Source organism: Paroedura picta, chromosome 1 (genome assembly GCF_049243985.1).
Source record: "Paroedura picta isolate Pp20150507F chromosome 1, Ppicta_v3.0, whole genome shotgun sequence".
NCBI lineage: Eukaryota > Metazoa > Chordata > Lepidosauria > Squamata > Gekkonidae > Paroedura > Paroedura picta.
In genome coordinates, this window is record NC_135369.1 from 29,595,437 (window position 1) to 29,620,263 (window position 24,827).

A 24,827-nucleotide genomic window follows, 5' to 3' on the forward strand; every position below is an offset into this window, starting at 1 on the left:
AAGGGAGGGACGGTGGTATCTGCAAAAATAGACATCTCCAACCATCCCAAGAAGGAAAGCTGCTTTTGATCCCCTTGGTTACCATTCTCGTTTTCTGCAACTATTGTAAGCTGATTCCACAAAGTGACAGGCAGCCTGCCCCTCCCAGATTAGACAAGGTTCCCACACCCTGTTTGTTCCCTTGCCTGGTAATTCATGCTGCATGTGGCACGGGTGAGATTTACTTATATGGGGCTGAGTTTGGGGCATTTATGTAGCTCCCAACTCCGCAGCATCCAGGTGCATTTGGTCAGGTTCCAATTCACACCATGAAGTTGTTTCTTTTGTTAAGAATTTCAGCTAATCCAGTTCCAGTTCTGTTTGCAGAAGAGCTGTCAGTTGTCTGGTCTGCCAAAAAGATACCTGACAAGCAGGTTCTTGCTCCTCGGGATCAAATAAGAGTACCACTGTGGTCTAGCACAGCAGCCTTCAGGTTTTCTAGACCTGGGACACGCCTTGAACCCCTCCAGGCAGCAACACGGGATCCAGCGGCCTTCCAAACAGCAACAATAATTTTAAAAGTTAACTCTATAGCAGGGGTAGTCAAACTGCGCCCTCCAGATGTCCATGGACTACAATTCCCAGGAGCCCCTGCCAGCATTCGCTGGCAGGGGCTCCTGGGAATTGTAGTCCATGGACATTTGGAGGGCCGCAGTTTGACTACCCCTGCTCTATAGGAACTCATCATCCAGTAAGCAGGACCATCCAGCCTCGCTTCTTCCCATCACACATCCCATGGTAGCTTCCTGCCACATTCTTGCCTGGATCCTACACTCTGTCTGGAGTTACAGGTAGGCCTGGGATCTAGAAAGTGTGAAGACCACTGTGGTCTAGTGATCAGAGTGTGTTGCGTTAACCTCTGCTTCAACAAACCCTGATTTAGCGTGATGTCTATGTACTATTTACTTTACTTAAAATATTACCTAACTAAGCATAAACTAGGGTAGAGAAGGCCCATGTTCAACTTCCTAATTACCATGAAAATTACTAGGTGACCTTGGCCGGGAATTAGTCTGTAACCTTCATATCTACAGGACTGCCTCTTCCATTACATCCCCCAAAGAATATTATGTTCTAGCGCAGTGGTCGCCAACCAGCGGGCCGCGGCCCGGCACTGGGCCGCGAAGGCCTCGGCACCGGGCCACGGCTCTTTCTTCCCTCCCCCCCGAAGCAAGAAGCTCGCCAGGCCGCGAGCAAATCGGCCGCCAAAGCGGCTGATTAGCTCGCGGCCCAGCAAGCTTCTCGCTTCGGGAGGGAAGAGAAGCTTGCCGAGCCGCAAGCTAATCGGCCGCTTTAGCGGCCGATTTGCTTGCGGCCCAGAGGGGCCAGAAGGGGAAACCGTGGCCGCCGGCATGGCGGCGGCACAAACGCGCATACGCGGACTGCCGGGCGCAAACGCGTGTGTGCGGCAATCCACGCATGCGCATTTGCGCTGGGGCTGCCGCGCATGCGCGGGCCCCCGGGCCACCCTCTCCCACCACTTCGCCACAGCGGTCCGCGGCAAGCAGAAGCTTGCGGACCGCTGTTCTAGCGAACAAAATCTGCTAAGGATCCTAGGCCCCCAGGAAGTTAAACTGGCCTCATCCAGGGCCAAGGCCTTCTCAGCCCTGGCCTTGGCCTAATGGAACACTCTGCCACATGAGACCAGGGCCCTGCAGGACCTCAAGAAGCCAAGAAACGTTATAGTTTGCTGACCTCCCTGTTTACAACCCACCCAGCTAATAAATGTTTCATGGGACGACAGGTGAATTTCCTGCAGGCCAGGCTGGATTCGGAGATTTTTGGTGGGGGAGATCACTTGAGCATGAAATTGGGGTCACTGTGGGTGGGCAGGAGGTTGTGAGTTCCTGCATTGTGTAAGGGGTTGGACTAGATGAACTTGGAGATCCCTTCCAACTTTATGAATGTATGACTCCTCCCCCTTTTTCACTTGGGGAAGGAGGTGCCTGCAGAAACGGAACAGCGATACTATCCATCAACAACTAGCTTTACCTCTATAGACAAGCATCTTCTCTGCCTCCCCCGCAGTGGCAAGTGCTCCGGAGGCAGGCGGGGGTCTCCAAGAGGCTGTCAGCAGGCAAGACTGGGCCTGTCCGTCAGACTGGGCCTGTCCTCATTTCTGCCTGTTGCTGGTGCAGCTGGAGTGTGGGATGTGGGGGAGCTTCAGGAACGCAGAGAGGCTCTGCCCCTTGGGATGCGGCATAAATCAATGGAGAGCTTTGTACGTAAAGCCATGTAGCCCAGCAGCTGTGGAACATATGAAGCTGCCTTACACAGAGCCAGACCCGTCCAGGCTGGGAAACGAATACCCCTGAAAATCCATCGTCTTCTCCTTGAAACTGGGAAGACTCCCCGCAGTTAGCTCAGCAGTGAAGGAAATGGACAGTGCATCTACTCAGGGACATTTGGGGTCTGTTCTTTCTGGCTAGATTTCATTTCTTGAGAGGCAGTGGCATTTCTTGCGGTGCAGCAGTTAAAGCACCATATTAGGCTCTGGGAGACTGAGATCCAACTTCCCACTCACTAGATCATCTTGTGTGTCACTCGCTCTTCACCCGTCACTTTTTCACAGCCCTGACTGGTTTCTAACTGGGGCGCTGACAACCCAGAGAGCTCAATAAAAAATTAGCCTTTGAAGTTAAGGCCCCTGCAAGCATGTGTATTTCAGTCATTCATTAACATCATGGATACTTCACCTTTCTACCCAAAGTGGCTTCCACTGTTCTTGACTGCTCCATTTTGCCCTCACAATAATCCTGCGAGGTAGGTTAACTGAGTGTGTTTAACTGGTCCAAGTTCATGTGAAAAGTTTCCATGGCAGAGTGTGGATTTGAACTAGTGTCCTAGTCCAACAGTCTAACTTTTACAACCACACTGGCTCTCTACTAATGCAGTTTGTGTGTGTGTGTGTGTCGGGGGGGGGGAAATCTGTTGCAGTGATGTGTACAGGCAACAGCAATATGTGGTGTTTCAAAATGGCTAAACTTTGAGCTGGCTTTGACTGCGTTGCATCCAGATGAAAGTAAGCATTGACCTGTCACCACTTTGAGGAGGGATGTGAGCTCGGATATTTCCAGCGCTAATAGATATCCGGGGAGGGAGGAACGCAATGACATTTGCCAAATATATTTGGGTATCCGGAAAATATTCAGGATTTCTCAAAATACCAAAGCCTGGGTCCCAAAAAATTCCATAAATAACTGGGAACATCCAGGAATATTTGAAGACAGCCCTTTGAAGTTTCCCCACCAGATCTGTTTTTCTTCAATTTTCAATGTGTTTGTGTCAGTGTTTCATCAGGTCTGGCTGGCCGCTTGATAGGTTGGGTTGGCTTCCTTCTGTCAGGCTTGCAACACTATTGGTTAAGTTAGTTTGGCCTGAATTCTCTGGTTTGGCATTAGTTGTGTTGGGCTTGCTGGTTCTCCTTGCCTTTGGAGACCTTGGGCCAATGGTTGGTCCTGTGTGTTTGACTGTTGTCCTGCAGAATGCATGGCCCTTTCTAATAGGAAACAATGGAGAGACGGACAGGATGTCGGGGGGGGGGGCACCTTGTTTGGGGGCCTGTAGAGCTGGACACCTTGATCCAATTAGCTTGAAACTTGATGCCTTTAGGGGACAGGCAGGAGCGGGTTCTTGTGAAAAACTGGTGTCACTGCTAGAAAAACAGCTCCTCCAGCCCCCTGTAAATAATCCCCCATAGGGAATAATGGACCCAAACATTTCAGAATCTCTTCCAAAAAAACCCCCAGGTTTGGAATTCTGAAACAGTATCAAAGAGCCTGAATCAGGAATACCAGCAATGATGCCCTTTGTGGGATCTGAATTTTTCAAGAGTGCATTTCCAGTTTTGAGGGGATATAAGACATGACGGGGCGGTTTCTCAGTGGAACAGGCTTCCTCGGGAGGTTGTGGGCTCTCCATCTTTGGAGATTTTTAAACAGGGGCTGGATAGCCATCTGACAGAGAGGCTGATTCTGTGAAGGTTCAAGGGGGTGGCAGGTTACAGTGGATGAGCGATAGGGTTGTGAGTGTCCTGCATAGTGCAGGGGGTTGGACTAGATGACCCAGGAGGTCCCTTCCAACTCTATGATTCTATGAGTCTATGAAGCTGCCTTCTATTGAACCAGACTCTTGGGCAGGGGTAGTCAAACTGCGGCCCTCCAGATCATCATCATCATCATCAGCGGGAGCTGCAGGGGCAGGGCCAATCAGGATCCTATTCTAACTTGGACAGCCGGACACGCTCCACCCCCCAGGCTGTTTCACAAATATATAGAGGAACCATGGATAAGGATGCCTATATGTATGGTTGCGGAAATTTTGCTTCATTGTATCTCAAGAAGCATGCATGCACATGAAAGCTTATATCTAGAATAAAACTTTGTTCATCTTAAGGTGCCCCTGGAGTAAAATTGTGGAGTGCTAGAAAGAACATCTAATCCAACTCCCTGCACAATGCAGGGAATTTACAGCTGCCTCCCCACCCCTCCCACAGTGACCCCTGCTCTACAGTTAGAGGAAGACAAAAACCCTCCAGGATCCATGGAGCAACCTGGCCTGAAGGAAAATTCCTTCCTAACCCCTGAAGTCTGCCTCTCCCCCACTAAAGGACCATGGCTCTTGCAGACGGAAAGGGCTGTTTTTCTCCAGCCCTGAAATAGAATGGCTCAGAGTTTTCGATCCGGCCGTGCAGCCAGAGTGGAGAAGTCATGTCAACACAATGTGCTCTGCCCTCGCCAGAGCAGTTTGCTGTGAACTGGCTGCTGTTGTAACTCTCAAACTGCCCTGGCACCTTCTCAGCTGCTCGGGCCGTTCACAAGGAAACCACAGTGACTCATCCGACTCGGCAGAACTCTGCTGTTTCAGTGCCCAGATCTGCACACAACCCATGTCTGTGCACACACCCCCTCTTCCTGCCCCAAGCAAACACCACAGCCCCAGCTTTGCCGGTCACAAAAGTCTCCCATTTCCTCTTCTGTTCCCTGCTGTGGCTGGGGGCTGGGGGAATAAACCAGCCCCCAGCTGGGGGAAGTAAGGAGCTGGGGGAATAAACCAGGGTGCTAAGTGTGTGTTTACGCTGCCAGTTTAGTGCTGGAAACGCAGCTGGCCATGACCCTGCTGTTGCAGCAGGGCTTGCTCTTGGCCGACAGCGGTTTGGTGTTAAGTTACTGCCGGAATAATCCAGTGCCCCAAGGGAAATATCAGCTGCAAAGGAAGAAATGTGGCCAGTGCTGAAGAACAGTTAACTCTTCCTCTAAGAGTGCCTGCTGCTACGGCAAACTCCACAACAGAAAGCAGCAGGCAAAGCACTCTTTTTTTTTTTTTTGAAGCAATGACCGTCACAAGCAGAACCAGGTCTTCAGAGCCTCTTGTCCCAGGGTTACTGTGGAAGATCTATGAAGCAAAGGCAAGGCAGGGTAAGAGGGAACAGAGGCCCGGCTGGATCCCTGGCCAATGCCAATAGGACAATCAGGATCCAGAAAGAAAAGAAGAAGGCTGTTCCAAGAGCTGGGAAGGAAGACCCAAGTAGATCCTGGGCACAGCTTGAGAGACGCCAAGGCACATTTGGGATGTAGCTCTGGGGTATGTTATATTGAGTTGCCTGAATAACCCAGATTAGCCTCAAGCGTGGAAAGTGAGCAGGCCATGGCTGGCATTTGGATGGGGGACCACCAAGGAGAACCAGGGTTGCTCTGCAGAGGAAGGCAATGGCAAGCCACCTCTTCTCACCTCTTTCCTCAAAAAACTCATGACGGATTGCCATAAACTGGTCACAACCTGATGGCACTTTATTATTATTATGAATAACTATTTACAAATTAGACTGCAAAGCTCTCAGGAGACCGAAATTCCTTTGGGGGTGGGAATGCGATGAACACACTATGGGACACTGGGACAGAAAGGGGTATAATAAGAGAGCAAATCAATTATCAAAACATTCTAATGATATTGCTGCACTTGGGTTGGAACGCTAACTGCTATGAAATAGATGCCTGGTTTTCTCGGGTGCATTCTTGAATACAGGGATCGGTTTCCCTGGACAAAATTAAGAGTTGGTTTTTATACCCCGTTTTCCATTGCCCAAAGGAGCCTCAAAGCGGCTTGCAATCGTCTTCCCTTCCTCTCCTGATAATTTTTCCCTGGGAGGAAGGTGGGGCTGAGAGAGCTCTGACAGGACTGCTCTGTGAGAACAGCTCTAACAGAGCTGTGACTAGCCCAAGGTCACCCAGCTGGCGGCCTGTGGAAGAGTGGGGAATCAAACCCAGATCAGTAGATTAGAAGTCTTAACCACTACACCACGCTGGCAGTTTTGGAGACTGGAGCATTATACCCTCTTGAGGTCCCTTCCCTCACTTAAACTCTGCCGTCCCCAAGCTCCACCCCACAAATCTCCAGGACTCTCCCAGCCTGGAGCTGGCAACACTAGAAGTTGCAGCGCATCAAGTAATAACGCCATACAAGACATGCCTCGAGCTGGAACTGGCTTCTTCCTGACAGGGCCTCAGGGGTGTCCTCCGAGGACTCCAAGGCCTCCTGTGGCTTTGTGCAGCAGAGGAGTTGTGGTTTTTCCACCCCCACCCTAGAATTTCTCTGTAAACAGAGGGATAAAGACCGTCCAAGTCTGAAAATTCATCCGGGGAGGGGGAGGGGAGGAGGAAATATGAAAAGAAATCCCCTTCTCCATTCGAGGGCCTCCTTCCCCACCCCCAACTCATCAAGCCTGTAGCCTCTGCCACAAAACCAGCATAGCCGGAATCCGACAGATGTCACCTTTAAACCGGCTTCTCCATCTAGAAGATAATCCATGTTAAAGAGACACCAATCGCCTTACGGAAGTGGCGGACAGTGGTATTTCAGGACTTAGATTAGGGAGACCCTGGGAGAGTGGGGGACCCTTTCTGTCCCTAGCATCCATGTCCAAAAGGCCATTACCCCAGTGGGGAGCACCGTGTTTGGCTTGGTGCCATCCGCGCTGCGTCAGCGGAATCAGAAAGGAACGGCCACTGAAATTAGCAGGGTGAAGGGAAGATTTCAGAGGGTATAACGGGCATTGCATAGTGTTGAACTGGGACCTGGGAGATCCAGAGCTTGGTGCCCACTCTACCATGGAAACTTGCTGGGTATTCTTATGGCAGTCATTCTCCCAGCCTCCCCAACCTTACGGGGTTGTTGCTGTGAGGACAAAAATGGGGGAGAGGAGAGTGACATTGTAAGCTGCTTTGGGTCCCTGCTGGGGAAAAGCAGGGTATAAATTAATATAAAGAGTAAATGCTAGTCAGCCTCAGGTCTACACAGGAGCCATCTTCACCACAGCATCCCAAGCAGCTACGTCACACTTCCTAGATAATGTAGGGACACAGTTTGACATGGAATCAGTCCCATTGTCAAAATGGAGTGCCTGCTTCTGGCATCTAATTCTGAGTACCAATGTTGTTGTTGTAGTCTTGACTCTTGGCAGAACACTGTCAGTTTTTTAATGAGGTCCCAGGTTTAGTTCCCAACATTTCCAGTTAAAAGGATCAGGTAGGAGGTGATGTGGTAGACTCTGACTTGAGACCTGCAGATAGTCAGAGTAGACAACAGAAACTCTGATAGACTGTTTGGTTATTACAATGGCTGAGTGTCAAGCAGCTTCCTGTGTAGATTCCCTGGTAATATCTAGATTAGGCTACTGCAGTGCACTCTACATGTGGCTGCCCTTGAAGACTGACCAAAAGCCTCAGTGGGTACAGAATGCTATAAGACTCTATTTGGGAAGGAAAGTGGATCAGAAATGTTTTCAATCAAATGTGTTGTAGTGCCAGAGCTGATCCGGCCATAGGAGAGTTTCTTCAGCCTGTCTGAAGAGTCTGCTTATGGGGACATCAGATGAAGGATGAAAACAGCAGCAGCATGTGGGGGGAAAGGAGGTGCAAATGGCACTGCCAGGACACAGTGTCATTAGGGGTCTCAGGGAGCTCAGGATACAAAGGCACCAAAGGGGGGACAACTAGAAAGGAAGCCACACCAGCCCTTTGGTGTAAAATCTCCCAAATCTGATCATAAGAGCCATCCACCAGCTCAATTGAGAGCCAGTTTGGTGTAGTGGTTAGGAATGCGGAATTCTAATCTGGCAAGCCGGGTTCAATTCTGCACTCCCCCACATGCAGCCAGCTGGGTGACCTTGGGCTCACCACAGCACTGATAAAACTGTTCTGACCAAGCAGGAATATCAGGACTCTCTCAGCCTCACCCACCTCACAGGGTGTCTGTTGTGGGGAGAGGAAAGGGAAGGTGACTATAAGCCACTTTGAGACTCCTTCAGGTAGAGAAAAGCGGCATATAAGAACCAACTCTTCTTCTTCTCAGTCACATCACAGAATATGTAATACAGAACTGTTCAACAGGGCATTTTCATTAAAAGAATGGGTTTGTACATATACATATACACATACATACATATACACATACACACACACACACACACATACACATACATTTTATAACTTTGTTTTACCATAAGTAACTAAATGTCACAGTGCTGGGCTTCTCAGGGCTGGGCTGGAAGCAACAGGAGCAGACCGAGGGAACTGACGGCCAACATCACTAAAGCATCCCAGGGGCAGTTTGTCAGAGGAGCAAAAGGTCATGCAGGAAGGTTGTCCACTGGCCAGAATCAAAGCCTGGGCAACTGTCTGAGCAAATGCTTGAACACACGAAGCTGCCTTCTACTGAGTCAGGCCCTCAGTCTGTCAGGGCCAGTATTGTTTATTCTACCTGCCAGCATTTTTGCAGGGTTTCAGGTCTTTTGCATCACAAGGACCATTTATGCACTGGGCACTTCACTGCCCCAGCTCCCATGCAGGAGCACAAATCTGGGGCAGATGAGGTGCACCAGGCCAAATGCTCCCCTGTATGGATGCAGGAAGAGGTGGGGCTACCTGCCACGACTAAAACTCCAGCCTGCAGCCCAGCATGAAACCTCCAGTGTGTAAACGGTCAAGGAGAAACAAACAGGGTGCAAGAAAGCAACGCAGGTGGGCGGGCAGGGAAAGAAATGGGCTGCAGACAACAGTGCTGCTAAACCTGCTCAGTAGCTCAGGTCTGTTTATTTCCTTGAGTTTTGAGATTTTTGGCTGAGGTTTAGCAATCTCTAGCTCCCGACCCTTTTGCCAGCAAGGTAAATAGGAGATACTTTACTTAGGCTCCGTTTTGTTATTCCTAGATCTAAAGCAGCCATTCGGCTTTTACACTGCAATATAAAGTGTCTTGACGAGTTGGTTTCCACGATCTATTAAAGTTGTCTAACTTAACACAAGTATTAAAACACAGAGCTTGGTTTTCCTCGTCTTCACTTTACTCACGGGCCAAGAAACAGATTCAGGAGCATAGTCTAAAGCTCGTTCCCATCCCCACCCCCCCACCCCGTGGCCTTCCAGAGTTGCACTTTGCACACCCACTCTGGAGCTGGAAAGGAAGCATAGATATCCACAGAGCACGGCCTGCAAGTCACAAAACTATCCACAGATGGGAATCTATTGTTCCAACAGGAAAACAGGCTTTCCCCTTTATTGCTGCCTTGGAGTCCTGGCTGAAGGCTAGGGGAAAAGCCATGCCACTTTCTCACGCTCTAGGGAGGTGGGGAGTTGCGTTGCCCCAAGATGGCTGCGCTCGGTTCAGGACCCCACTAAAATCCAGTCTCTTTGGGGGCAACACTGCGCATTCCTCTTGATCACCAGACATTTGTGCAGCACCAGACAGGAACACGCAAAACTGTCAGAACAAAGTTCTCCTACACAAGCCCCAGTGAAATGAATAAGAGCCATCCACGGCTTTGTTCAATGAGGCTTGTGTAGAAAATGAGCTTGAGGACACGACACTGTCTTATACTAGATCAGAACATTCATCCGTCAAAGTCAGTCTTACTGTCGACTCAGACTGGCAGCAGCTCTCCAAGGTCTCTGGCTGAAGCCATTCCCATAGCCTGCTACTTGGTCCTTTCACCTGGAGATGTCGGGGATTGAACCCAAGACCTCCTGCCTGCCATGCAGAGGCTCTCCCACTAAGCCACGGCCTCCCCTTTATGGGTTGTGCCCAATGTAGAAACATCAGCTTGGATTCTGCCGTGCGTAATTTCCTTGCATTCCTCCCTCCCACAGCAGTCCCACTGCAGCCCCCTGAAATGCTGTTCCTGGAACTACAGAGGATCCTCAGGGATAACTGGGGGTAGGAAGTCAGTGGCCTGCTATGGGGTGGAGACCACACAGTAATCTTAGATAGGATCAAATCCACTATTTAGATTCTTCACCTCAGGCACCAAAATGTCCATGGGAAAGAACTGGGCCCACATTTAAACTCTGAAAGAGGGACTAGAGAAAGAAGGAAAGAACACACAACTCACGCAAGCCAGCCAAGCCAGAGAGTGAAAGCAAAGACATAACAATCCCCTCCCCAAACTGGTGCTCAGAAACAAACACTGCCTGAGCCATCTCTGCACTCAAGGCCAAAAGATCAGGCTTTGCTCTTTCCTTCCCTCCCCTCCCCCACTGCCCTTCACTCCAGAGTTCATTTGGAGGAAGTCCTAATTACAGCAGACTGCAAACAGAAGCCATAAGCAGTATGAATGTTTATGGTGCCTTTCTAGAGGGATTACACAAGCTTAGGAGGAGGAGAGGTCAGGTGCTTGCCAAGCGACACGCTGATATGATAAATCCTGACCCGCTGGCCTCGCCTGATTACCCTCCGCTTGGCAGCATGCAGGATAAAAGGCTCACCCGGTCGGTCGCACAACCTGCGGGCTACACAGTCACTCAGCCTCCCGTTGTCACCCTTTCAAGGGACTCATCTCAGTCAGGGGGGAAAGAGGCTCTGGCAGGAGACACTTGGGAGAAATGGAGCTATTGACTGGACGGAGCAATCAGTACAAGTAGAAAAGGGACTTTCATGACAGACAGGCAGGTAGCCTCTGGCAGGCAGCCGTTACCTATCTTCTGGGGCAGTGGTCCCCAACCTTTTCGTCACTGGGGACCAGTCAATGCTTGACAATTTTACTGAGGCCCGGGGGGAGGGTAGTCTTTTGCCGAGGGACGTTGCCGCTGCTTGAGCCCCTGCTCCACTTGCTTTCCTGCTGGCGCCCCAGACTTCCCGCTGCCCGCTGGGGGGTGCTGCCAGGAGAAGCTGCGCATTGGCACATCGAGGGGGAGCCCCAGCCATGGCGGCTGCTGGAGAACACCAAAGGTGAGCTGGCGGCAGAGTGGCAGGGCAGCCCCTGAGACAGCAGCTGGGGAGGAGGACAAGGAGGAGCCGTGGCCCAGTACCAACTGATCCACGGACCAGTACTGGTCTTCGGACCAGGGATTGGGGACAGCTGTTCTGGGGAATCTAGAAGACAAGACAAGAGCTTTCATCCGACCAACCCCTGACAGTGGGACTGTAATTAAAGTGTCAGACTAGAGTCTGGGAGACCCAGGTTTGACTCTCCGTTTAGCCATGGAAGCTTGCTGGGTGGCCTTTCGCCACCTCAGCTTAACCTACCTCACAGGGTTGTTGTGAGGATAAAATGGTGGAGAGCAGAATATAATACAGTACTTTGGGTCTCCACTGGAAGAAAGGAGGGACATGAATTTAATTAATTCAAGCAATAATCATAAAGAGCGAGCAACATGATGATTTTACTGATATTGTTTGTATTTATGGCGAATACATGAATTCTGTACATGGGGGGACTGCAGAATTTCTAGAGGCTGAAGTGGCTGCAGTCACAAACAGATGAATAAGGGAAGGAAATAACAGAGAGAAATAATATGACAAGCTGTATCACTGTAATGGATGGAGCTGAAGCAGAGACCTCGGGGGCGGGGGGACGGAAGGCTTCCACCCATCTACCCAGCCTGCCCCCTCTCCCCGCTACTCTCCGCTGCTGCTTCCCCGACCCCACCTACCTTCACCACCATCGCTATCTCCCCCTCCCTCCCCTTCCTTCCTTCCTTCCTTCCTTCCTTCCTTCCTTCCTTCCTTCCTTCCTTCCTTCCTTCCTTCCTTCCTTCCTTCCTTCCTTCCTTCCTTCCTTCCTTCCTTCCTTCCTTCCTTTCCATCCACCCCCGCTAGTGCCCGCTGTATTTTGGGTACAGCGGGCTTAATATCTAGTTCGTTTAATAAAACCACAAGGAAAACCTCTTTCGAAAGCAGATTTTTTTTTACAGCCCTACTGAAAGAGAACAATGAGTCGCTTTTAAAATGAATGTATTCTGTTGTTGAGAGCATGGAGTAGATAGCAAGTTTTTACTTTTACCTGGTAAATATGTTACAAAATTATCCCCCCCCACACCAGGAAGGAATGCCAGCCAGATGCCAGCCACTGCAGAGGTCTGGGGAGCTGACTTTGCTCCCTGAAGCCAGTAAGGACCAAACTTGCTCCTATCTACATATCTCCCCCCACCACACACACACACACACACATATTTGCTTATCTCCATCCTGGGTTCTGTCTCCTGGGCATGCCACAGTGTGATGCAAGTTGGGAATTCCCATAGACTGACAAACGCATGAAGAAAGTGCAATCCCTCTGAAAGACTTATAAACTTGGCATGGGAAGAAGGGGAAGGGGAAGGGGAAGGAGAAAGGGGCATGGTTCTTGAGTGGTAGCCTGGGAATGTTTGGTAGTTACAGGATACCCCTTGGCAGCACACACCACAGAAAGAGGCCATTCATAAGTAGCACACTTAGATCACATGGCACATTTTCAAGCATGCAACGCATCACACATAGCATTGACCCACCTTTTTGCAAAGCTCCATCTTCAAGAGGCTTCTCTTGCAGACTCTGCCTGTCTTCTAATTTAGTCTGCATAAGAAATCAAAAAAGATTAAATACAAGGCTGCCTTTGGACCACTGGTCCCCATAATGCAGCAGCAGCATCTACTCCGGAGGGGAGGGGGGGAGAATTGTGGATCTCCAGAAGTCCATGGATGGGGCTCAGGAGAAATGTAGTTCATGGAGCTCTGGAGAGCTGCAGTTTAGCCACCCCTGGGCTTCTTTGACTGGCAGTGGAAGGGGCTCATGGGAAATGCAGTTCAAGGAACTCTGGAGAGCTGCAGTTAAGCCACTCCATGTCTACTCTGACTGGCAGTGGCACTCCAGGATCTCAAGCAGAGGCCTTCCATTTAAGTCCTCCTGGTTCCTAATCCCTACTTTATTTGTTTGTTTGTTTACATTTGTATGCCACCCTCCCCTGAGTCTTAAATCTTTTAACAAGAATGTTAGGAGCTGAACCTGGGATCATTGCCATGCAATAAAGAGTCTACTTCTGAGCCAGATGTCTTGCTTTGAATGTCAAAGCAAGGAACCTCAGAGCCTCAGTGAAGAGATAGGCACATCCCACATGAACTGGGGGAGCCAGCTTAATGTAGTGGTTAGGAGTGCGGACTTCTAAACCGTTTCCGCGCAGAGGGGAAAAATGCGAGTGGCTTCCTGCTTGCAAACGAGTGATGGTAAATCTCACAATTGCAGCCCTCCTCTCAGGAAGACCCCTCCCGATACAGCATCCCCCCCTCCTTTTTGGGATTCGTGTTCTTTTGTACTTTATTTCTGTCTGAGTGGATTTCGGAGACACTGAACATGGTCCCTGGAGCCCATTTTGTGTTAATGTTTAGCTTTAAAAGCACTCAAACCTCTGTATGGTCTGAAGAAGGCTGCCTGATCATCCCTCCCCCCTCTTTCCCAGCTCATTCCCCACCTCCAGAAAAGAGAAAAGGAGCTGTGTTTTGCCTGCCTGATTCCAAAAAGACCCTGGACACTTTAAAGAAGATTTTATTTTACCTTTGACAATGTAGGTTTGCATTGTGCCGCAATGCAGACCATGCCATTTAAAAATAAATAGAGCAGGAAATGAAGAGGGGAGGGCAGGTGCGAGCATGGGACAACGCTGCAGAGACTATCGTGCCTTTCCCCCTCCATATGGGCTTCTTCCTAGTTGCTCACCGATTGTATGAAATAAATAAATAAATAAATAAATAAATAAATAAATAAATAAATAAATAAATAAATAAATAAATAAATAAATAAATAAGCAAGCAAGCAAGCAAGCAAGGAAGCAAGGAAGGAAGCAAGTGCAATTTAGGGTTGTAAATCCAGTTTTGGCGATATCCCTAATTTCAATTTAAAAATGGCCCAAACTCGACCTAACTACTGGACAGCCTTGGGGTGCAGGCGACATCATGTGGAGGGGGCTCTAAAAGCTGCCAACATTCAAAGGCTGTCCAGGGGCAGATTCCTTGTGTGGAAATAGTTCGGATTTGGTGGGCCGGGTTTGATTCCCTGCTCCTCCTCCATTTGCAGTCAGCTGGGTGACCTTGGGCTCACCACAGTACTGAGAAAGCTGTTCTGACCAATCAGTGATATCAGGGCTCTCTCAGCCTCACCTCCCTCACAGGGTGTCTGTTGTGGGGAGAGGGAAGGTGATTGTAAGCCGCTTTGTGACTCCTCCTGGCATATAAGAACCAACTCCTTCTGTGCAGAATTTAATTATTTCATTTAAGCGATACAGATCCAGACATGCTTTCATTTCCTTCAAGGAAGGCAGCTCAGCCTTTTTCTTTTTATAAGAAGACATAATAAACTACAAGAGATCCACATTAGAGATTTTCCTGGAGTTCCACAGAGAGACCAAACAAAAATAAATTTAATTAAATTAATCTAAACTACCCCTTGAGGCAAAGAGTCTCAAAGCCAAATTAGAAGAAGAAGAAGAGTTGGTTCTTATATGCCGCTTTTCTCTACCTGAAGGAGGCTCAAAGCGGCTTACAGCCACCTCCCCTTTCCTCTCCCCACAACAGACACCCTGTGAGGTGGGTGATGCTGAGAGAGCCCTGATATTACTCCTCAGTCAGAACAGCTTTATCAGTGCTGTGGCCAGCCCAAGGTGGGACTAGGGGATTCCCCAGAATAGCAGCTCATCTCCAGTCTACAAAGTTTTTCTGGAGCAAACGGATGCTTTGGAGCAACACTGGCTGCACATGGAGGAGGAGTGGGGAATCGAACCCGGCTTGCCAGATTAGAAGTCCACGCTCCTAACCACTACACCAAGCTGTTAGCCATGAAGTGTCCACAGGCGAGATATATGGACACTGCCACCATTCTAAACCCTAATGAGCCCTGCAGCACGGTTGAGTGAGGAACCCCCCCCCCTGTGACTTTTCACGTGCCGGAAGAGCCATGGCGCTTTAAAATCACCTATTTAGGTTTGAAAACGGCAGCGGTACCTGCAGGTTGGACCCACTCAGATTGGCCCTCGATTGCTACTTTTTATCAGAAGCTTCTTTGCCACAAATAGAATATCCACCATATCCCATGTCAACTCAAACATAATTTGTTTTTGAGGTCAAGGGATGTCCATACATGAGTGCTTCAGCCAGCTGCCTTCACCAGCAGTGGTAAGTATGGGGAGAGCCTCTAAGATGACACAAGAGCAGATGCCATCTCCTCAGGATGGTGGGCCACCCTTCAACAAAGTCCACTTTTTTAGGATAAGGGCTGCACAGATAGTTCCCTGTTCCCTTATTTTACCTTCTTACAACAGCCCTGTGAGGTAGGATTGTCCAGGCCAAATTTACACACTGAATTTCATAACTGAATGGCGATATGAACCCAGGGCTCCTATTCTAATACTCGAACCACTATATCACCCTGACTCTCTCGTGCATATCCCTGTCACCATCTTGGATGCGTTTCCTGTCTCTTGACGTGGCCATCTTCATAGGCCGGGTGAAATGCGTGCGGGGGGACCAATGTCAAGCTCTGTCATTCTAGAAGCATGGCTAGTGTGAGAAGATACCTAATCCGGACACATAGCCTAACCCTGCACATCTGTAAAGATAATTTACCATAGGCCTAAAGCTTGTTTTTTGTCTCTTTTTGTTTCACTTTTAAATGCATCTGACATGACCCTGACCTGGACAGGCCAGGCTAGCCTAATCTCATAGGATCTCAGAAACTTAGCAGGGCCAGCCCTGACATGGGAGACCTCCAAGGAATACCAGGGTCATGATGCAGAGCCAGCCAATGGCAAACCACCCCTGAACGTCTCTTGCTTTGAAAACCTTACAGGGGTCGCCATAAGTCAGCTGTGACTTGACTTGACTTTCCACCAGACTTCCAAGTTGACATGGTCTCAATGAAAAAGGAAAATACTGTTGAGTATCTGCTGCCACCTAGAGGCAAAAAATATTTTAACACTTTCTCAGGAATAAAGGAAACTATTGTTCCAGGGGAGTTGCTGTTTTAGCTGTTGCAGGAGCAGGAAGCTTGTGGTGGTACCTGGAAGACGCACAGAGTTTTACTAGAGTTTAAGTTTTCATGGACTGGAGCCTGCTTTGTAAGATGCATGTAGTGGGTTCTCATTAGGCAGGTATATATACCCGGGGGTAGGGACGGGACGGGCCTGTAAACAACAAACAACTATTAAATTCAGGAATACTTCTCAGATTGCATTTTGTGTGCCTTTGGACCCTGGTGTTTACATATGTAGCCCTTTTCATAGCCTCACATATGTCTGGTGAACTTCTCAAACATGTCTGACAAATTTGGCTCTAGTCCACCAAAAACTGCACTGGAACGAAACCTGTTGGTCTTTAGGATTCCACAAATCCCGTGTACCTGATGAAGCTGAAGCACTTGAAAACTGCACAATGCGTTGTATTATTTAGACCGGTCTTTAGGAAAGATATTACATGGCTTTTATGTACAGAATCCTAGTGAGCTATAGCTTTCATCAGTAGACTAGTCACCACTGGAAGGGACAGGAATTTTGGGAAATACCTCTTGGATCAAATTTTGAGCTGGCCCTTAGTTGGAAGGAGGGAAGGAAACTGGACTAAATGTATACAGACCAACTGATATTACCCCATTTGTATCCAAGAACAGTGTGTGGGGTAGTTAGGCCCTTGGAAGTGTGTGTAAGGAAGCAGGCAGCAATATTATGTACTGGCTGAAATGTCTGAATCCTCCACAGAAAAACTTACTATACTCAGGAGCTCTGATGAAGCCGAATTCTTCTTGGCAGTTCTGGTTGATAATTGCCTTTTTTTCCTGAAAGGAAGCAATAAAAGTATTGCCTTTGAATTCCAAGGACTTCACCTCTATTCAATTCCATCACACACTTCCCTGCAAGCTGACCAAGAGATAACCAGGGATATCTAGCAACCAGGCAAGAGGCTACTAATGAGCCTGGTCTAATCTAGCAAATAGTATCTGGAGTTCAGACATGTCTCCTAATGCAGAAGGATAGCCGTGGAAGGAGGCTGCAGAAAACACAGCAGTCTTGTGGCACCTTAAGGAGGAACGGATGTATCGAAACATAAGTTTTTGTGAAAGAGGGCCCATCCCTTCCTTCCTTCCACACCCAAATCTTCAAGAATGTGCCAATCCATAGTTGGCAACATTAGGCAGCATAGAAGGGGGGACAGATTGCCTTCCTGCTCCCTCTCCCAAGCTAAGTACATGCAACGACATTTGTTTATATCCATTCCATGTTAACTTTTCCTCCTTTCCTCTCTCACCTTCCTATCAACATTTAATTTTTGTTAAACATATTTGCACCCTGATTTTCCTAGTTAATTCCAATCAGCTCACCAGCAATAAATACAGAGAGTCATAACATTGATTAAAGCAAATAATTAGCTTGAAAACATCTCTCTATAAAACACAGCAGTGGGTGAAAACCATTTTGCTGCAAACTTGTTCAGGCAGGGACCTGTTTTATACGATCCTATAAAGCCCCGTGTGCATTAATGGTGCTATATTCATCCTCATCGTGAAAGTGACAATCAGATCCAGATTTTGCTGCCCTCTGTTTGTGTTTAAATCGGTTTCATTGTGATATTTTACGGTTGTATTTTATAACAGCAGGGCACTGGTTCGATTTCTGTACAATGTCCTGAGTGGTGAGTTCTGCAATTTAAAATACTACTAGTTGTAGTCTGATCCACATATCTGGCTCCAACCCTGCTTTCAGATGGCAAAAGAAAATTACAGAGCAGTCTGGAAAGATCGGTGCCAAAAGGAAATGAAATATCTGACAATGCAATCCTACGTGGAGTTACAGCTTTCCAAGCCCAGTGACTTTAACTGAGTCAGGAGGCTGTAACTCTATTTAGGATTGCACTAAATGTCTATGGTTTCATTCAAGAAATCAAAAGGAGGGAAATGAAGTCTTTGAAGCTTACTTAGAGGCATTATGTGTACACTAAATCTTACATTTTGTGTGAAATGTTGAACTGTTTTGTTTTTGGCTCCACCTCCAGTTTGGTTCTGGCACAGCCTCCTGCAGCCGCCATTTTGTGGTTAAGTCCATCATGGCCTGTCAGAATTCCAAAGGGGCCCTCAGGCTTAAAATGCATCACAGACCACAGTGTCAGATGTGCCCAGCCTGGTGTAGCAGTTATAATGCTGATCTAGGAGGTTAGTAGCCTCACTCGCTGGATGATCTCTCTCTCTCTCTCTCTCTCTCGGTCTTGCCTAACACATAGGGGTGTTATGAGAAGAAAACAGAAGAGAGGAGAATGGTGCTGTAAGCAGCTCTGGGTGCTCCCTGGGGAGGAAAGCAGGACAGAAATCTCCAAGCCAGCCTTTTTCAACTTTTTAACTGTGTAGAACCCCCTGAAACATTATTCAGGCTTCAAGAAACCCTGGAAGGGATGACATGCCCCTTTCAGAGAAACAGCACAGAAGTAAGATGCAGGAGCCATTAATTGTTTACCATTTCCATTGTGGAGAAAGGCCAGGCCTGTAGCGCAACAGGGGAAGTGGGCTCCAGTGACGTTTAGTGATCCAGACTTCTAGGAAAGACCGCATAGCTCCTAGGGAGCTCTTATGTAACCCCAGGATTCTCCGGAATTCTGTTTGGGAATCCCTGCTCTCAACTAAAGACTAGAGTCCTTTTGATAATTGTTCTCTGCTTAAAGAGCTGGGAAGTATCCATGCCTAAGATCTTAAGGAGTTGCCCTGCCAGTTAGAGTAGGCAGTACATAAACAGATGGACCAGTTATCCTGTTCTGTATAAGAACAGTTTGAGTTTAGTGGCATCTTTGGTATGAGCTTTTGTGTGCATGCACACTTTGTCCAAGGTCACCCAGTGAACTTCCTAGCAGAGAAGGGATTTGAACCCAGGTCTTCCAGATACTAGTTCAACACCCTAACCACTAGCCCACTCTGGTTCTCATATGGGAAGGGATCACTGAAGGAAACACTGTCTCTAAAAAGCAAGTTAAATGTGGAACAACCCACTCACTCGGTGAAATACGCTTCTGTTCCTCCACATATGCCCATTTCCCCCTGCAAAACCTCCCCCCGCCAAAATATCCCAAAATAAGTCTTGCACCTTCTGGGGAAGCAGAGAAGCAGCAGAAGGACCATGATGATGATGGGTGCCACGGATCCTAAACTCCCCATCGCTGGGGTAGAGAATCCAAGGGATGTGACAGTCTGTGCTCTCATTGCTAGCGGGGGAGCCATCGATCCACAGGGAGACGGGTGCGAGAGAAACACAGCTGAAAAAAACAAGCAGGAAAAGATAATGGTATAAAAATACAGGCTACAGAAAGCCTTTAAAGCCACACAAGCGTCTACCTTCTGGGATTTCACAGGAAAAAACGGAGACATTCTTCTGTACTGGACATACCTGTTCCTCCATGGGGGACTCTCATGACTTACAGCACAGGGCTTTTCTTTGCGTACCGTAATGTCTGCCGGATTTGTTTACCCTGCGCTGATATAAGAGCTAAGCAGGGGCTTGTTCTTTTCTGGGAATGGTAGATTAGAAACGCATAATTGTTCTGCAATACAAAAATGACCCTCACCTGCTGCAGAACAAGACAAGGATCCCTGGGCAATATTGGGGAACCTTAAGGCCAAAAGATACCTGCTGATGGGAAGCTTTGTTTGGGTCCCCAGAGCAGCATGGGGGGCCCAACTATGGACTGGAACCAGGGCATGGGGGAAAGAGGGGTTAAATCTCCCCTCCCATTTCCCTGGTTAGAACATAGACACACTCATTAAGCAATAGGTGGGGGGAGGGGGGAGATGAAAGACCCATATTTTTAAAAAGTCAGATTACCTGAAAGCCATTTTGGGGCGTGGGGTCAAGAGACAAGATAGACCACCCTTTCCGATTGCTCCAGCTCTAATCTACTCCCCCCATGGTTGTTTTTGACAGCGAACTGTTCATACCTTCCACACTTTGGCACTGGGAGATTCTCATATTGATGTGTCCTCCCTCCGAAGCTGCCAGCCACGGTTACTGGGGAAATGTCTGCGACTAGAGAGCCAGTTTGGTGTAGTGGTTAGGAGTGCAGACTTCTAATCTGGTGAGCCGGGTTCGATTCTGCACTCCCCCACATGCAACCAGCTGGGTGAGCTTGGGCTCAACACAGCACAGATAAAGCTGTTCTGATCGAACAGTGATATCAGGGCTCCCTCAGGCTCACCTCCCTCACAGGGTGTCTGTTGTGGGGAGAGTAATGGGAAGGCGACTGTAAGCCGCTTTGAGCCTCCTTCGGGTAGGGAAAAGCGGCATATAAGAACCAACTCTTCTTCTTCTCTTCTTCTAAAACTACCAGACCACAGCCACATAGCCACAGAAAACAACCAGATTTGTAATGTACATCCCCCTTCTATAATCTCCCCACAAAGGAGAATGTATATATTTATTTAATTTCTAGGCCGACACTCTCAGCCAGGCCAGCTCATGGCGGTTTACAATAAGAAAAAGATAAAAACCATTAAAAACCTCAATGCAATTGGGGGCAATACAATTTGGTACAGTCAGTACAGTCGATGGCGGCAATAAAACAATACCCTATTATTTCCCATGGAGCCTCTACTCTTCTGCTCCCAGGCTATATCCTCAATAGATGATCCCAGGTGATATCAGCCTAGGGGGTGCTAACTGCAAAAAGGAAGGGAGGGAGCCTGTCTTACTGCCCCGGTCTCCAGCCCAGCCTCAACCAAATGCCTGGCAGAACAGCTCCATCTTGCAAGCCCTGTAGAACCCAGAGCTCTTCCGGGAGCTCATCCCACCAGATAAAGGCCAGGACCGAAAAGGCCCTGGTCCTGATCGAAGCTAGGCGAGGTCCCCGGGCCCCAGGACAGCCAGCATATAGTCTTAAAGGTCGAAACCAAGCCCTTGAACTTGATCCGGAAGCTAATCGGCAACCAACGCAGCTGCCGCAGCAGTGGCTGGACATGGACCCTCCCTGATGAAAAGATAGAAGTGATTTACCAGGAACTGACACCAGAAAATCAGGATGGACCTCAGAGACTCCTGGGAACCATGTGCATTTATTTAGTAAGAACAATTTGCTGAACTCTGTTTTCACCAAGAGAGGCTTATGTGCTTCTTCAAACCCAAGGGATTTTTTTTAGGGGGGGGGGGAAATGAATATAACCAAATATAATCAAATGGAGAACTTGGGACAGCTGAAACAGCTACTATCCTACACTATTAGCACCAGGGATTTGGAGGCAGAAGACACTAAACCTGGAAAGGAGTTAGGGTTGCCATCTTCCAGGTAGGGCCTGGAGAGCCCATGGAATTCTAACTGATCACCACACATCAGAGATCAGTTCCCTTGGAGAAAGTGGCTGCTTTGGAGGGTGGACGCTATGGCATTACGAGGTCCCCTCCCCAAACTCCATCTTCCCCAGGCTCCACCCCCCAAATCACGAGGTATTCCCACCTAGAATTGTCAACCATAAGAGGACTGAACACATCCTTGGAACACAGAAGGTCCCAGGTTCCTTTCCAGCCACCTGCACCAAAAAAAATCTCAAGAACCAGTTGTCGGGAAAGACCCTTCTTTTCCCAAAACTTAAGAGAACTGCAGACAAGTTCTGCTTAAAAACTAGCCACTAGAGGGCACATGGTCCTCTCCCAAGAAAGAAGTCAATACTCTGAGCGATTGTTGGATTTGTCTTTCAAAATGACAGGCAATTACAAACATTAACAAAGCTAACAGAGGCAAGGGGACTCGGATGCAATGCATTAATACAAGCAGAATTCTTGGGAGACCATCCGGATTAAAAGAGAAAATGCCTTTATTCCTCCATATGCTCCAAGCAAGCAACGCAAATGACTCAGTCAGTAAAATGAAGCCACTGAGTTACCCAAGTGGCATTGGCTACAAACGACAAATGGAATGATCTGCTGGTTTGGGTGAGCCAAAGGGAGCAAGGACCTTGGTTTCTTATAACCCCTCCTACTTCTGCCTGGCAGGCAAGCTGTACTTTAAACAGGAAGGAAAGAGCAAAGAAAAGAACCTTAAGGTATTTATGGGCATGAGCGGGACCTTAAGATGATTACATTTTTTAGCTTGCCCTCATTTCAGGGCAGATAACATGGCTTAAAACAACTACCCTATTGCTCCTTCTGTTAATAAAGATAACATCCCGCATGTGGGTGCACACACATGTGTGAAGTCTCAACACTGGAGGAAAGAAAGGCTTGGAGGGTGTCCAAACAGATGGGAGGCATTCCAAAGGCATAGAGGAATACTCCCCGGGGGGAAGGGGAGTCCTATCACCCACAAGAGACCCAAGGCCTGCACATTGCCTGTCTATTGCCAGCATACCTGGAAGCAGAAGACAGTGCTCAGGTACCAGCTCTGGGACTGAGAAGGAAAGCAAGCTGTTTCCTTCCTTTCAGAAAGGCCAAGGAGACACTGATCTTCATTCACTACTTTATGGGATCCTTTAAGCTCTGCCCTCTCACAGTTAAAGGGCCACACTTCAAGGCCCCAGTGTATTGCAGTCAGTGTACATCTCTGTTTTGGGATACACCACTTGCTTACTTTACTGAAAGGGACACAGTATGGGTTGACCATGGTGTTTTCCACCCAGGGACAGGCTTGGGTATAGGGCTGGCCAGGTGGTTAGGATTGCCAGACCCAAGTTGGGAAACTCCTGGAAATTTGGGGATGGAGCCTGGGGAGGGCAGGGACCTCAGGGAAGTACAATGTCATAGAGTCCACCCGCAGTGGTCCCCAACCTTTTTATCATCGGGGACTGTTCAACGCTTAACAATTTTACTGAAGCCCGGGGGGGTAGTCTTTTGCCAAGGGACGTTGCAGCTGCCGCCTGAGCCCCTGCTCCTCTTGCTTTCCGGCCGGTGTCCCTGACTTCTCTCTGCCCACTGGGGGGCACTGCCAGCTGCACAGTGCCACACCGAGGGGGAGCCCCAGCCATGGCGGCCACTGGAGAGCACCAAAGGTGAGCCGGCAGCAGAGTGGCAGGGCAGCCCCCAAGACAGCAGCCGGGGAGGAGGACGAGGAGGAGCCACGGCCCAGTACTGACTGATCCACGGACCGGGACTGGTCCCCGGACCGGGGGTTGGGGACCGTTGCTCCAAAGCATCCGTTTGCTCCAGACAAACTTCTCTCTGTAGATTGGAGATGAGCTGCTATTCTGGGGAATCCCCTAGTCCCACCTGGAGGCAGGCACCCCTATTTGTTTACCTTTCCTGTTGCTGCATCATCTGCTAATATAGCACTGTAGCAATAAGGCTTCCACATGGCAGATTTCCCTGGTAATTAAAAAAAAACCCAGTGATATAATAGCATAGTAAAAATGCATCGGGGTCTCTGAATTTTCAGCCTTAGTTTTTTTGAATGTCTCTATCACATTCCACAAAGAAAGAGACTAGAGACTGCCTTTTTTAATTAAATGAAAGTTGGGAATTCAGAGAACCTGGTGTGTATTTTGGTATAGTGGTACATAGATGTAAGACAAATAAATTACTAATAAAAAAAAGCATTAGGAAGACTTGAACAGTTCTGCAGGGCCTGCAAAAGGGAGCTCCTCCACCAGGCATTTGGTTGAGGTCAACCTGTGCCATCACGGCCCAAGGGCCCTCCCCCTGAGGCTCCCTCCTATGGCACCCACCATAATTCCGCCCAACTCACTGGACTATCAGTATGGGTTAATTGAATGTTTCCCACATTTTTCTACTGTTCCACGTTACTTGTTGTTTCACTTAATTATTGTTAACCTAAGTTATCGGTATAGTTCTGTTTTATGTGAACCGCCCTGAGCCTTCGGGGAGGGCGGTATATATAAATATAAGGAAGGAAGGAAGGAAGGAAGGAAGGAAGGAAGGAAGGGCTACTGTGGGGAAGATGGCTGCTGTGTGGGCAGGACCTGGAAAATCTAAACTTTCCTTCTCACCCAGGCTTTGGTCTGTTCTCCCCCCCCCCCCCAAATCTCAGAAGCAATCAAGTTAGAGAAAAATCAGGGAAAAAATGGGGAAACCTCTGAAGGTGTGCAAATGCACCACAATGCTGTGGGGAAGAAGGGGGAAACTTCCCAACACATCAAACCTGGGATGTAATAACCCATTTGGAAACCACACACACAAACACAATTGCATCTCTTGTGTGTGTACCTGATGGAGGCCTGTGGTTTGTGATCTGGAAAGCTGTTGGATATAAAAAGCTGCTTCTGCATACATGTTTCCTTAACTGGATCAGGGAAAGAAGTGTAGGCAGGGAAGGGTAACAGGAAGAAAAACAAACACGTGTTCTGAAGGAAGCCAGAGCTGGCCACAGCACTTTGCCAGAGGTACACATTTGACAACACCATGCAACAAACAGACCCCATTTCCCTGTCTAATTGCAAGCTCCAAGTTCCAGAGGTAACAACCCTCACAGCAATATAGATTATGACATATCTAGAGATAAAAGAGAGGTAAATTAAAAGGAGGGGGAGAGAAATCTGGTGGAGGCATTTTCCCCCTCAGGTGTGCTTCCACAATCAAAAGGTTG

At 48.5% G+C, this 24,827-nt stretch overlaps 1 protein-coding gene across 5 annotated transcripts in view; it reads right to left on the reverse strand.

The window, feature by feature from the left end:
* The window catches only part of LOC143834791 (uncharacterized), a 74,933-nt gene that overhangs the window by 14,254 nt on the left and 35,852 nt on the right, over positions 1 to 24,827 (reverse strand). For 3 of the 5 annotated variants that reach the window (XM_077331592.1, XM_077331600.1, XM_077331568.1), the window contains exons 2-4: positions 19,394 to 19,562; positions 17,037 to 17,103; positions 12,798 to 12,861 (exon numbers count right to left, since the gene is read on the reverse strand). In XM_077331592.1, coding sequence (XP_077187707.1) covers positions 12,798 to 12,861; positions 17,037 to 17,103; positions 19,394 to 19,527 — 265 coding nt within the window. In that variant the 5' untranslated portion in view covers positions 19,528 to 19,562. Of the gene's footprint in view, positions 1 to 12,797; positions 12,862 to 17,036; positions 17,104 to 19,393; positions 19,563 to 22,640; positions 22,727 to 23,522; positions 23,592 to 24,827 lie in introns of those variants that run through there. The other 2 variants (XM_077331576.1, XM_077331586.1) reach the window with 2 other exon arrangements.